The sequence below is a fragment of the Leptonychotes weddellii genome, chromosome 3 (genome assembly GCF_054177405.1).
Source record: "Leptonychotes weddellii isolate Sample4059 chromosome 3, ASM5417740v2, whole genome shotgun sequence".
Taxonomy (NCBI): Eukaryota; Metazoa; Chordata; class Mammalia; order Carnivora; family Phocidae; genus Leptonychotes; species Leptonychotes weddellii.
Window position 1 is genome coordinate 145,730,440 of NC_138371.1, and position 14,388 is coordinate 145,744,827.

The 14,388-nt window shown below is 37.1% G+C and overlaps 1 protein-coding gene across 11 annotated transcripts in view; it reads right to left on the reverse strand.

The window, feature by feature from the left end:
• Nucleotides 1-14,388, reverse strand: part of KLF12 (KLF transcription factor 12) — a 504,131-nt gene that overhangs the window by 366,690 nt on the left and 123,053 nt on the right. For all 11 annotated transcript variants that reach the window (XM_081815036.1, XM_081815028.1, XM_081815035.1 and 8 more), the window contains one exon: nt 1,604-1,667. In XM_081815036.1, the coding sequence (XP_081671162.1) occupies nt 1,604-1,636 (33 nt within the window). In that variant the 5' untranslated portion in view covers nt 1,637-1,667. The remainder of the gene's footprint in view (nt 1-1,603; nt 1,668-14,388) is intronic.

The window sequence follows — 14,388 nt, forward strand, 5'->3', positions numbered from 1 at the left end:
AGGTGTTAAATCGCTGAAACAAACCATGATGAGAGTATTTACACCATGGGAATTGACAAGCATTACAGATTGGACCTCCCCGCCCCACCACCCAAAGCCAGTTTAATAGCACGTCATTGATCCACATAAAAATACACAGTATAGGGGTGCCTGGGTGGCTCAGTCGGTTAAGTGTCTGCCTTCAGCTCGGGGCATGATCCCAGGATCCTGGAATTGAGTACTGCATCAGGCTCCCTGCTCAGCGGGGTGTCTATTTCTCCCTCTGCCCCTCCCCACACTCCTGCATGCTCTCTCTCTTTCTTTCTCAGATGCTTTCTTTCTCTCTCAAATAAATAAATACGATCTTAAAAAAAAAAAATACACAGTACAATTAATTTTCACAAAGCAAATTTTCCCACATAGGCAATACTGGGGTCAAGAGAAAGAACATTACCATACACCCCCAAGTCTCCCTTGTTTCATGTGTGAATCAATACTCCCTCTAGAGGTCTGAAAATCTTCCAGATACAAATATTAGAAAGGAGCAATTTTAGCAATGATGAGGGAAGAAGGCAATGTTAAATGAAAGATATAACCTGGAAAGTCATCTGTAAGCAACTGTGAAGGTAGGCTGGCAGAAAAAGACACAGCATGATGTACATTTACTTGACAGTAGCAGGAGCAGTGTGGGAAGGAAAATACGAAACAGCAGGTGGTACGCAGCTACACAAGGGTTATGAGGCACATATCTGCTGACCAGACCTGCAAAGTGTGAAAAATCTTAGGAAAGAGATAGTTTAACATATTGTAATTCTCTTTGTATTGCTTATGATTTTTTAAAAAATATTTATTTATTTGACAGAGAGAGACATAGCCAGAGCAGGAACACAAGCAGGGGGAGTGGGAGAGGGAGAAGCAGGCTTCCAGCGGAGCAGGACCCTGGGATCACGAACTGAGCCGAAGGCAGATGCTTAACAACAGCCACCCAGGCGCCTTTTTATATCATAACCAGTACAGAGTAGGAGAAAAGCTGAAATAAATAACTGCCACACATAAAGTGATAGCCAGCATTTGATTACTGTTGAAATTCACAAGATTTTTTGTCCCCTCTAATTTAGAGGGGTACCTGTCCGTGAAAAACCAAAGTGAAAACCCCTTCATAGTCATCCCGCTCCTCTGAGGAAAGATGACACAGCTGGAGCAAAGAAGACAGCATATGACAGCAACCCTGTGCCAAGTGCTGCTGGTGTCAGGATTATGACTAGGAACTAACACATATGTACACAAAATCTGGCTTCTTTTGTTTTTCTCTGTCCCAGTGATCAGCTGCATCCAGTGGTCTTCCAGTTCTCAATATTCATCAACAAACTGATTCTTTAATTCCAGCTTAAGTTCTAGAAACTGATGACAGCTAAACTTGCACAAAAAAGGGTTCCTTCCTTATAAATCTCTTCATATTTAAGGTTTAAAATTTAAAAATTACACTTTACAGATAGATGTATGTATCAAAGTATTGACCTCTGTCCCATACTCAGACATATAAGTGCTCTAATGAGAATAACAGCCCCAAAGTAATGTTCAACCTAAGATTTTTCACTCTAGTTATAAAATTTGACTAACCGACCTTTATTGTTTTCCTCTTCATATGGATATTCATTCATCCATTTGTCTCTAGAGTCACATTGATCCTGCAAGAAACACACACAAAAACAAATAATGAGAAAAAGTTCCCCATGTTGATGACATTCTTCCATTGGGGGTGAACAACTTAATTCTGCAATTCTTCAGGCTCTTGATTAGTAGAATGACATAATAAACACAACAGCCAAAGAATATTTTTTTCATTAGTTATTTGTTTTTTGCTTGCTCTTTACCAGCCACTAAAGGGCAAAGTGGAGAAATGAGGGAACAGAAGTATGATCTCCAACTAGGACAGCTCCTGAGCACAAGATAATGAAGATCTGGATAAAGAGAGTCGAGGGAGGGAAGAAAAAGACCAGAGAGACAAAGGGGAGGATAAATGGCAGAAATTGGTTTAAAAGTAAATTTAATATATAAAAGTCACAAATATTCCTACTGGAGCACTTGGCTCCCTTATTCTTAGCAACCAAGGGATTTTTAAAGTAATGCTGTTTTCCAGAGGAAATTATCTTTTTTTTTTTACCTCTTTACATCTGATACAAATATGCAGCATAATTAATATGAATACTTTTCGGTGCCTCCATGTTGATCAATACCCAAGTAACTTTTTATATATTTTTTAAAGATTTATTTATTTGAGAGACAGAGAAAGAGAGAGCACGTGCGGGGTGGGGGGAGCAGAGGGAGAGAATCCCCAAGCAGACTCCTCGCTGAGCGCAGAGCCCACCACCTGGGACTCAATCTCACGACCTTGAGATCATGACCTGAGCCTCAATAAACCAAGAGTCCAGTAGGATGCTTAACCGACTGAGCCACCCAGGCACCCCCCACCCCCAAGTAACTTTCAAAAAATTAATCTGATACATGCCACTTCTCAAAAGCTGCCATATCCCCAGGACCATTTGGATCTCACCAAATATAATTAAATATTGCTGGATTAGAGAGTTCTGATTACAATAAACCGTTTGAAAGTCCTCCTGTTTATTTTCATTCAGCATTATGCAACTTGCTTCAGAATTCCCTTTTCATGAGGCAAATTTTCTTTGGCATTCAGTTAAGCCAGCTTAGTAGGCATAATTGATTTTGTTTTTTCATTCGGAATTACACTCAAGAGGGGACATGCCTTGGCGTTCTTAGCAGCACCCTCTCTGTGTGGGTGGCTCGTGCTGGAGGCTCACCACTGCAGCATCGGGACGAGTTTCCTCTGCATGTATCTCCACACGTTTGAACAGAAAAAGGGTTCACTCGCTCATAGGGCCATAAATGAAACCGAGCACAACTCACAAGTTCCATGGGCAGGGGGACTGGCCTTTAATTTTGTTCCAGTTTTAATCAATTAACCAATTTCTCCTCTCTCTCTCTCTCTTCCCCTTTGCCCCCTCCTTTCTTCCTCTCCACATATATATAATATTTATATATAAAAATACATACATTTATGTCTCAAAATGCATCTAATATATACTATAGTCTTTACTACTAGAAATGCTACTAGAAAAGCAATATAAATGTAACATTTTTATTTATTTATTTATTTATTTATTTTTTATTCATGAGAGTCAGAGAGAGAGAGAGAGAGAGGCAGAGGCAGAGGAAGAAGCAGGCTCCCCGCCTAGCAGGGAGCCCGATGCGGGACTTGATCCCAGGATCCTGGGATCATGACCTGAGCCGAAGGCAGACGCTTAACCATCTGAGCCACCCAGGCGCCCCTGTAACATTTTAATAATATTTTGGGGTACCTAGGTGGCTCAGATGGTTAAGCGTCTGCCTTCAGTTCATGTCGTGATCCCAGGGTCCTAGGATCAAGCCCCACATTGGGCTCCCAGCTCAGCAGGGAGTTAGTTTCTCCCTCTGCCTCTCTCCCTTCCTCATGCTCTCTCTGTCTCTCTCTCTCAAATGAATAAATATAAAATCTTAAAAAAAAACATTTTAATAATATTTTAATATTACAGTGGCAAACTAGAAAACTTCCTGGAAATTCAGAGTGTAATTATTCTATTTTACATTATATGTAATGTAAATGGGAAACCATAATATGGTATCCCTTGAAAGAATTAAAAAGTCATCTAAAACACCATGTTCTTACCAAACACGTCTTGTCCTTTCTAGCCTTCAAAATATATCTAAATCGATCAGTTCCAACCTAGCAGAATGTACTAGGTACGTCAAAAACTGGCTTCAATCTTACATTCCAATTCTGTAAGGTTTTTCCCCCCCCCCACACTTTGATATATCCTGGTCATTTTCACATGAATTTCAACTTCCTAATGCTTAATCCAAAATTCATAACCCTCTACTGTAGGGATACATTTACTCCCTAATTTTTGTCTAATAGTTTACGATTTTGTGCTACCATGATAACACTTAAACATCCTTCTATGTAAATCTTGTATATGCCGGGGCCTCTGCTAGCCTGGATGATGCCTTTGTGCAGGTAGAAAGGACACCCTCTCTGGGCAGACACAGAGAGGCTCCAATAAGGAGGGAGGGCCTAGCAAGCAGAGCCCGCGGTAGATTTTCACCACCATTCACCCCCCAGCCGGGCACCCTCATGTACTATACTTAGCTGCTCTAAGTCTGCACCTTTAATTACTGCCTTAGAATATAGTTATAGAAGTATAATCACCGGATCAAAATAATAGGAACTTTTTTCCTGGTTTTTCAAAATATCTTTTTAAACATCCTACACCAATTTATACTCCCCACAGAAAAGGAAGCACTGCTAACATAGTGCTTCTTTATTTCCCGAAACACGGCACATTACCTCACACATTTCAGGGGAATCAATAAATGTTTGTCAAATGAGTAAATGAAGCTAGTAATGACAAACAGAAGAAAAACAAAATAAACTCATGTTTCTATCCATCATGCAGATTTTTCTTATCCAAGTAACTAGGGCCTCCATTATTGAATTTGTATTTTTAGATAAAATTAATCTGCTGACTAAAACATTAAATTATGTGAACAATACCTAACACAATATCCCACATTTTGACACCATTTGGGGACTTACAAAGTAGCCTAGTGATGTAATTTGTACTGAAAGCAGTTCTGTGACTTGAGTACATGAACTATTTTAAGATCCATTTGACAATGATGATCAGAGATTAATTTCGTACCCAAGGTAACTAGTTAGATAATGTCAGGGTCCTTGTAAAACTCCTTAGAGCTCCACATCTGAACATGGTTCTTTGTGGTTTATCTCTGCAACCACCTACAACTTCAATGTATACCTCTGTATGTTTTACGCCTGACAAGAGCCTGGTATAATGCTAACTTTTGTTTTCCATTCAATTCACGCTCCTCAAAGAGTGTGCAAGCTCATCTCTTGTTCTGCAGCTCCCCTCCAGCACCTCATATTTTAAGTAACGCAAATGAAGACACAGTTTAGAGCTGAGAAGACCGATCCCTCATCTCGCCTCTGTCTCCCATTGGCCATTGGACCTGAAACAATTCATTCAACCTCTCTGAGTCCCAATTTCCTTCTCCACAGAATCAGTGGTAACAGAAATAACTTGTTCTATCTACCCCACCTACCCTAACTGAAGTCATGTCTATGCAGCAATCTGTGCTGTCATTCACATAGGAATTCTCATTTAATCAGTGGTCCAGATATTAAGCAAGAAAACAACAGGGTTTCCCAAAATTGAGGCCACAAAATAGACAAATCTCTACTTTATTCATGCTAAGGGGCCTTTGTGTTGTTCCCCAAATCCCCATCAAAGTCAAGCCATGATATAAAATAGGAAAATGGCACATTTCCAGCAACAGTTAATATCTCATCAATTTCCTAATTAAAAGATTGCTTAAGTCTGCCAAATAGGTTTGTAAAATTATCCAGTAAATTTTCTCAAAGCACAGAAGTTTTAAAGGCCACTGTCCTCATCAAAAATTCATCGTACATGGTTTTGATGCTTACTTTCCTGGCTCCAAAAATGATTCTCAATTGTCAGGTAAAGAAAAAGCAAAGGGTTGGTCACCTATTTCAACACACACACACATACACACAAAATGTGAGAAATAAGAAAAAGCACAAAATATTACATTTTGGAAAGAAGTTTAGATTGATTTTTAAACAAAAATATTGATGCCTAGAACCATTAGTAAATACTCCTGTTTAAACGGTGAGTCTGGAGAAATTGTAGCAATAGAGAATCAATCATCTTCTAAATTCTGTTCCTTTCTAACTCTTGTTTTCTCCCATAACATCTCCTAGTACCCTGGACAAGAGAACTGACCTTGGCCAGAATGCATGTGGCTGCTACCCACCTTAATGAAGAAGGAGTTACACTTCAGGGCACTACATCATTACCCTGTAGTAACAAGCTGCTGGCTCTTCATCACATTTTAAATGATCCATTATGCTCTCCATCTTTCCATCTTTAAAGGTGAGTGTTTAATACATTCACCGTACTTCAGGACCCATAAGTACACTTGTTACTAGTTCCTCTGAAAATCCCTTTTATGTGTCTTTAAACAGAGAAAGAGAAACACCTTTTAGAGGTGTTTATAGACACCTGACTAGTCAGGGTATTCCACTCTCTGCCCAAAGGTAATTTAGTTGCTCTGTTTCAAGTAAATTGAATTCTGGTAATTGTACAGCAATTCCATTTGGAATTCTGTCTTCTAGATTCAGTTTCACAAATCACTGCTTCATTAGTTGTGATCCTGTGTTTTCAAGGGCTGATAAAAAAAAATCAGGTAATAAACGTTTACATACATATTCATATAACTTTTAAAGCCGATTAGGGAACCCGACAGGCAGGCTTTGTGAATTTAAGTCGTCAATATTATATAACAGAGCCATCTTGGCCTTGCTATGCATCAAGGTTTTTGATCTATAAGTTGTCTTTTTTCATTTAAAGTTATTTCTGTTTTATCTGTCGCAGTGAGTTATCTTGGGAACTAAAAATATTTGAAGGTTAATCTAAATATTTCTGGAGATAAATGCATATCTAAGTGCTATATTTTCATAGCTATTTTGACTTAAAATGAAAAGAGACGCTGAAGACACAAAGCAGTGAGCCTGTTGCTAGGTGACAGGTGACACCTACCGTATCTCTTCTGAACTTATACAGCATGAGACGTCTTACTGCTGAGAAAAGATACACGGATTTCCGTGGCACAAACATCATTTTCTATAGAGAAGCAAACTAGTCTTCAGATACTCTTTTTTAACATAGGCCATAAGTAGTCAGCAATTTAGGTCTATACGAATATCCAATTTTATAGACGCCTCTCACCACAAATAGGAAAAGACAGTTCGTTATTTTCCATTTTGGGAATATGGTTCTACATTCTAAGTAATGTCTACATATGAAATACATATAATTTTCATGATTTGTAATTAAAGAGTGATCATTATTCTTTATATCTCATGAATTCTCAAAGTTTTAACAGAATTCTATCACTTCAACTAGGGTAGGTAGAGTCCACAGAGAAAGCAGTATCTTTATAATAAGTAATCCAATTTCCATTAAATTTATTAACACAAGACCATCATAGCAAAGACCTGATGAATTAAAAAAGAAAATACAAAAACCTTCAAGGTAGATTATTTCCTGGATATATTTTATAATTACATACACACCTACTTTCTAGCACTACCTCCCTTCCTTGAGACAAAAACTCAGGCACAAAGTTCCACCCCTTTTCTTTGACTCATCAGGCAATTCAGGTGATGATATACAAACACCAAGAACTCTTCTATACCCACAATTTCAGGATCTCACATGAATTAACGAGATGGTCCGCTCCATCTGGGAAAGACTGTGCTTTCTCATGTTGGGAAAAGATCTGTACATGAATACCAAACAGAATGAACACCAGCATTAACACTTGGCAATAATGTGACTTAAGGCAAGCGGTTTAACTTTTGCGTGCCCTTGTTCCTCATTTATTAATATTGTATCATGGGACACATGGGTGGCTCAGTCAGTTAAGCATCTGCCCTTGGCACAGGTCATGATCCTAGGGTCCTGGGATGGAGCCCCAGGTCCAGTGGGCTCCCTGCTCAGTGGGGAGTCTGCTTCTCCCTCCTCCCACCCCCTGCTTGTGCTCGCGTGCGTGCTCTCTCAACTAAATAAATAAAATCTCGTTGGGGGGAGGCAACTATGAACATTGAAAAGGAGAAGGTATAATGTACTCACCACACACTCTGGCACATATTAGTTATTCAACAAATGTCAGTCCCAACCCTACTCCTTACATTTATAGTCAAGCACCCAAACTCCTATTTCCACTAAAACATTCCTGAGAACTAGGAACAAACAATGACCTACTTGAATCCAAGTTACACTTCCTCAAGACTACTGTCAACCCGGGTTGTGTGTTTTTTACAGGAAGGTCCTGGGACAGACGACAGGATGACCCCCCTGGGCTCTCACAGTACAGTGTCTCCAATTCCTCCACTAAGAGAATTCAATGATGCTAACAGAAATAAGAGACGGGATTTCAGGTCCTAAATAACCAAAAATTCAATAATAATCCCTATGGAATTCAATTAGTTACACAGAAATCAATTGAAAATTCTCCTTTATAAAAATGTTCTTCCCTATTTCCAGCTTTACGTTTCTCTGAAATTATGCTTCCACCCAGGAATTTTTCACTATTAGCAAAGAGCAAACTTTAAGAATTAAGGTCTCACTTGGAGTAAGGTACGCCCCGAAGCTTGAGCAAACATTTAAGAACAGAGTTCACTGAATAAACAGCCCATTTTCAGAGGGAGGAGGTAAAGCAAAAGCACACTGACGTGGAAATTAATTACTCTTTTAATCTGTTTTCAGCTACCATTACACCGCATCATTCTATGCAGACAGAGAACAAATAAACCTTTAAAAGAAAGTAACCATAGCAAATGAATTAAGCATTTCTTTTACATATATTGTGCTCAATACAATGGTTTGAAAAGTAATTTATGCTATGCTCATATTCAAGTGTAATTGCCATTTTATCGGGACTGCACAGTCAAAAATCTGATTCGTATTGCAAAGGACTAACAAGATGATTAAATTTTGTCTTCATATGTCTAATTTATGTGATTTAGATTACAACACAAATATGAGCATGTGCGATTTGTACTCTCACAGGAAACTACGGCATATAACACTACATTCTGCCAAAAGTAACTTGGCCACACACGTTTGCATTCCCATATGAAGAACACTGACAACTTTCTCTCAATCTTTTCTATTGGGCTGTGTTTTTAACCATCATGCTAAACATACTAAAAATCTCTGTGGAGTTTCTAAGGGGCTGGTGGGAGAAATGAAATAATAGGGTGCCAGTTCACTTCCTAGCATTTTATGCAAGTATAATGTGGTTGTGTGATTTATACATTAAAAAGCAAGCTTTCAGTTTTGAAAACAACTGAAAATAAAATCATGATCAACACACAGTTGATACCAATTAAAAATGCATAATTCACACAAGCCTAAGAACTCCTCTACTATTTCACTTCAGTGAGTGTTGTCTGCACATAGCGAGGCATATATATTACGGGGTAATTATACAAATTTTATACACTAAAGATCTATGACATAGTCAAGAAAAATAAGTTGCCTTATTCAGTATGCAGATTACATATTTGGCTTTCCTATTAATTATTGCCTTCTATGTTTAACTTGCCAATACTAAGCAAGATAAATTCCATTCAAATGCATAGTAAACAGTTTGCTTAGGGAGTAAATTTATTTTCTAGTCCATCACAACAATAGTTGATTACAATATGTTGCTCTTATCCAATTTTGAATTAATTCATGTGAAATAAAACAAATATTTATTAAATTGTAGGGGAAAACATTCCATCAAACTGCAAAACCTGAGTGGAAAAACAAATGGCACACATTTAATTACAGCTGACATTTAAATGAAATTTGCAATCTCAAAATATTTAACAATAATTAGAAAATATCAAACGAGATATTTTTAGGGTACTTTTTATGTTCAATCTCTTCAAATATCTGAACCCAGAGGAATTTTAACATAGGCGGATTTTAAAATAGAATCTGAAGGATGGATCAAAGAGCTTAATAGATTTGTTTTACTGACATTTTGATATAATGATACAGAAAAAGAGGATTTATTTGATATTTTTAATGAATGTCTTATGGGTTGCCGAATGCCTTACTGAACAATAGTTTTGTCCAGCTGAACTCATCAATCCAGTGTGTGCATTCAGACATCACAATCATTACCCTACGTAGCTCATAATCTGGCCCACCACAGATAGCAAGCTGTCATAATAAATACATTACCAATTAGTATTTCTCAAGGATGAGCAAATTAGTAGACCATCAAATGGCTTGCTTAACCATATGTTTCTCTCATGACTAAATAATACCAGAAAATCAAAATACTATTTCTTGAGAATGACAAATGATATATTAAGTTGATTCTTGTTTACAAGGATCAAAGACTCCTTTAAACACTGGAAAAATATGGAAACTGGGAGTCAAAGCAAATATAATCCAAGTAATTGCTAGCAGATGATGAAGGTCTGATTTATAATCGTGATACTTCTTACATGGTATATATATATTCTGTTAATTCATCCATGAATCACCTATATGCCAGGAACTGAGGACATTAAAAATCATATGCCACACTACCTGATTTAAAGAAGCTCACAAAGGCGAGACAAATATAAATAAGTAAAATAATTATAATAACAGCTACCATCTATTGAATATTTACCATATGTTTAACACTGACTAGCTGCTTGTATTATTTAATAAATTCGTGTACAAAGCATGTGACCTAGGATTCAATACCCACATTTTACAATAAAAATAACTGTGACCAAAGTCCATATTCTCTAGCCTATATCAAGTCACATCCTCAATAACACCATAGGAACTCTGGTGAAGAACAAAGTATAGTGGGAAGTTGAGGGAACCCACTGAGGCTTCACAGAGGAGGTGAAACAAAGTTGAGTCTTGAAAAGTGGGGAAGAAGAGGTATTTCAGGGAAAAGGTATTCATTAGGGAATCAGTACATATAAATCTGAGTCTCAGAACAGTCATATATATATGTACAAACATGTATAATTTACTAAGTGTGTACACCACACACACACACACACAGCATCCTGGGAACTGGTATATTTACACTAGCCAGAGCATGCCACCTAAAGAGGGGCTCTAACATGGAAAAGAAGTCTATAATGTAGAAAGAGGATTTGTTTCAAGTAAATAATAAAAACAATCCTAAAAGTGTGACTTCTAGTGTCTTAGGTATGCTGTCTTACAGTATAAAGGGATTTACATTAGGTGTGCTCAATCAGGAACACTAAAGTGACTTAAAGAAGCTAATTCTACAATTCACATCTGTGAATTGTGTAAGACTGTTGAATCACAGACCTGTACCTCTGAAACAAATAATACATTATATGTTAAAAAAAAGAAGAAGATAGTAGGAAGGGAAAAATGAAGGGGGGGAAATCAGAGAGGGAGACGAACCAGGAGAGACTATGGACTCTGAGAAACAAACTGAGGGTTTTAGAGGGGAGATGGGTTGGGGATGGGTAAGCCTGGTGACGGGTATTAAGGAGGGCACGTACTGAATGGAGCACTGGGTGTTATATGCAAACGATGAATCATGGAACACTACATCAAAAACTAATGATGTAATGTATGGTGATTAACATAATAAAATAAAATAAAAAGCTAATTCTATGAAACACTGACTATAGAAGACCTTTCTCACAAACTTTGTTACGTTCCATGATTTAAGATATTTCAGACATTCCCAACCTTCATACATGAAATGTTTCAAAATATTATTCAAATATGAATCAATGAAAATACACCCAGATACTACATACATGTGTGTGCACGCATGTGCGCACACACACACACACACACACACACCGCCAAGCACTAGTTAAAAACTCTGACTAGAGAAATACTCCTGAAGTGTATGTAAGTTATATGAGCAAGTTTATCTTTTTTTTTTTAAATACTCCATTAGATTAAAATAATTTTGAAAAGTGATAGTGGGAGCCAAGGAGCATCAAAAGCATATTGAAAGAGATCTCAAAATAAAAACTGGCCAAACGCAGGCTTAAAATCCTATTTGGAGACATACATAAAACTAAAATACCAGAACTAGAATTAGTTCTATAAATAAATATGGATTAATCTCTACCCTAATAGTTAAGAAATGTTCACAAGGGAAATAACTATCAAATAATTATCGCAAGTAAGCAGCTTCAGTGCTCAGAGGTATTTTTCCCCAATATGCATGGGGAATGTATTTTTACCTTTTAATTTAAATATGGAATCATTCAAAAAACATCTTATTTTTAAAAGACAGGCCTTTAAATTCTCTAACTTTATGTCCACAGGCAACTAAATACCTCTTGGGAGATACAATGAGGGAAAGCTGCTGGACACAGAACTGAATTCATTCCGTTGTCTGAGTTGAGTGGTGTTAATTCTCAGTAGTTAGAAGAGGAGGAGGAAGAGTGGTTGCAGCATCAGCAAATGCACAGCCTTACACATGCTAGGAACTCTTCTACTAACTACTCTACTTGGATAGTCCTCACAGCCATGTGAGGTAGGTGGTATTATTCTTCTCATTTTACAGATGTGGAAACACAAAGAAGTTAAGTAACTTGCCCAATAAGCAGCAAGAGCAGGATTTTAAAATAGGCAGTCGGGATCTAGTCTTCATGATTTTAAGTAGTATGCTATGATGATTTCTTTTTTTTGGTTCTTTTTTTATTAACATATACTGTATTATTTGTTTCAGGGGTACAGGTCTGTGATTCATCAGTGTTACTTTTTTTTTTTTTTAAAGATTTTATTTATTTGCCAGAGAGAGAGAGACACGACGAGAGAGGGAACACAAGCAGGGGGAGTAGGAGAGGGAGAAGCAGGCTTCCCGCTGAGCAGGGAGCCCAATGCGGGGCTCGATCCCAGGACCCTGAGATTAAGACCCAAGCCGAAGGCAGCTGCTTAACCCACTGAGCCACCCATGTATCCTGCTATGATGATTCTTATAAATAATCTTGGTATTATTCTGCATGCAAAGGCATGTCTATTTGTGGAAAATATATAAGCAAGCCAACTGAAATAAGATAGTTTGGGTATCTTCCTCTTAAACAGACTAAAATGAGTTATTTCTGAATTAAAGGCATAATCTCAGACCCTTCTCCAATGAAAGAAAAGGAAAATATATTCCAAAACTGAGGTCATTTGAAATCTTGTCCAATACTACAATAAAGCCAATGTTTTAAAAGTTTTTCCCTAATTAGAAAGTAACACTTTCATTAACTCATTTAAGTTTTTAGAGATCTTAAGATTTTGGAATTTCTGTACAATCATCTACATGAAACCCAAGATTAATGTAATAAAAATCCTTTCTTCCTTTTCCTCACCAATGACCTAACCATATGCACAGATACAAAAAAAACTTAACTTTTCACATCAGAAATAACCTGTATTCTCTGATAATGAATTCAATATAAACCAGCCAATTCTGAAAATACATTTCAAAGGAGTATTTCTGAACTGAGCTTGAGTCCATTACCCCAAACAGCTATTAAAATACTTAATTTGAAAATTAATTTATCCTAACTTTGGCTAAATATGTTTCCATCAGCTCAGAGTATTTAAATTCAACTAAATTATGGAGTCTTTTCTGGCTCTGAAAATACTAAACATGAACAGAATACTAAACAATCTCAATAAATTAACCAAATAATAAAGTTTACCCCATAAATAAATCTAAGCAGAAATAACTCATGCTTTCAACCAGTTAATTTTCTAAACTGTCATTAAAATAAAAAGAAATATATAATATAAAGGAACTATAAAGTCCCTACCTAATCATATGTACTGCTATTAATTCTCTCATTTATAAAATAATCTTCTCAATCACTAGGGATTCAAAAATGAAAAAGACGTCACATATCATATATTTTAAGACCAAAAAAAGGTTGGAGGCGGCATGCTGCTATTTGGGAAAGCACTGAGCCTGCTAAAAAAGCATTGGCAAATCTGGGGAACAGTAGATACCAGGTGTTGTGGTTTGACACATACTTCATCTCTGCAAAAAGCCATGGTATAGAGGATGAAAATAATTGCATTTTTGTTCATGAGGACCAAGTAGATGACAACTTGCTAGAGTCATCAAGAATAGCGCTATGAAGTACATGAACAAATCTGTAGTTCAACTTTAATTTGAAAACAGCATTCAACCAACATCTAAATGAACACAAGTGTCACACAAGAACAAGCCACACACTTATCTGGAGACCTTTCTGGATGCAAAACTTTGTCTAAGACATAGTCATTTCCTTCATCTTGAGGGCTGCTGGTTGCTTACTTATATAATGACATTTCTTTTATTTTCACTCATAAACCTCCAACTTCAATATGCTTCAACTTTAAGGTTCATAAAATGCTTTATGACATATAGAGGGGGATCTTCCAAAATTCTCGTTGGTTTTAAGATGTGCTTTCTCTCTCTGTTTGATCTCTTCAGAAGTTCAGCTACCAGATATTCAATTCTTATCTCCCAAATAAATATCTCTAAACCTAATTTCCCACCTAAATCTCACTCTACGTTTTCCCACATAGATTATCACTGAATAATCTAACAAACATTTAGATTCTTATGATTTTTATCCAGATAGTCTTATCATGTCTGGAATTGTGATAGACACTGGAGATTTGCAGCCATGATAGCTCCCTCACATGCAAATGGCTTACCATCTTACCATGGGGGAAAAGCCTTACTTACCAGCACCCCAAACTGAAGTCATTA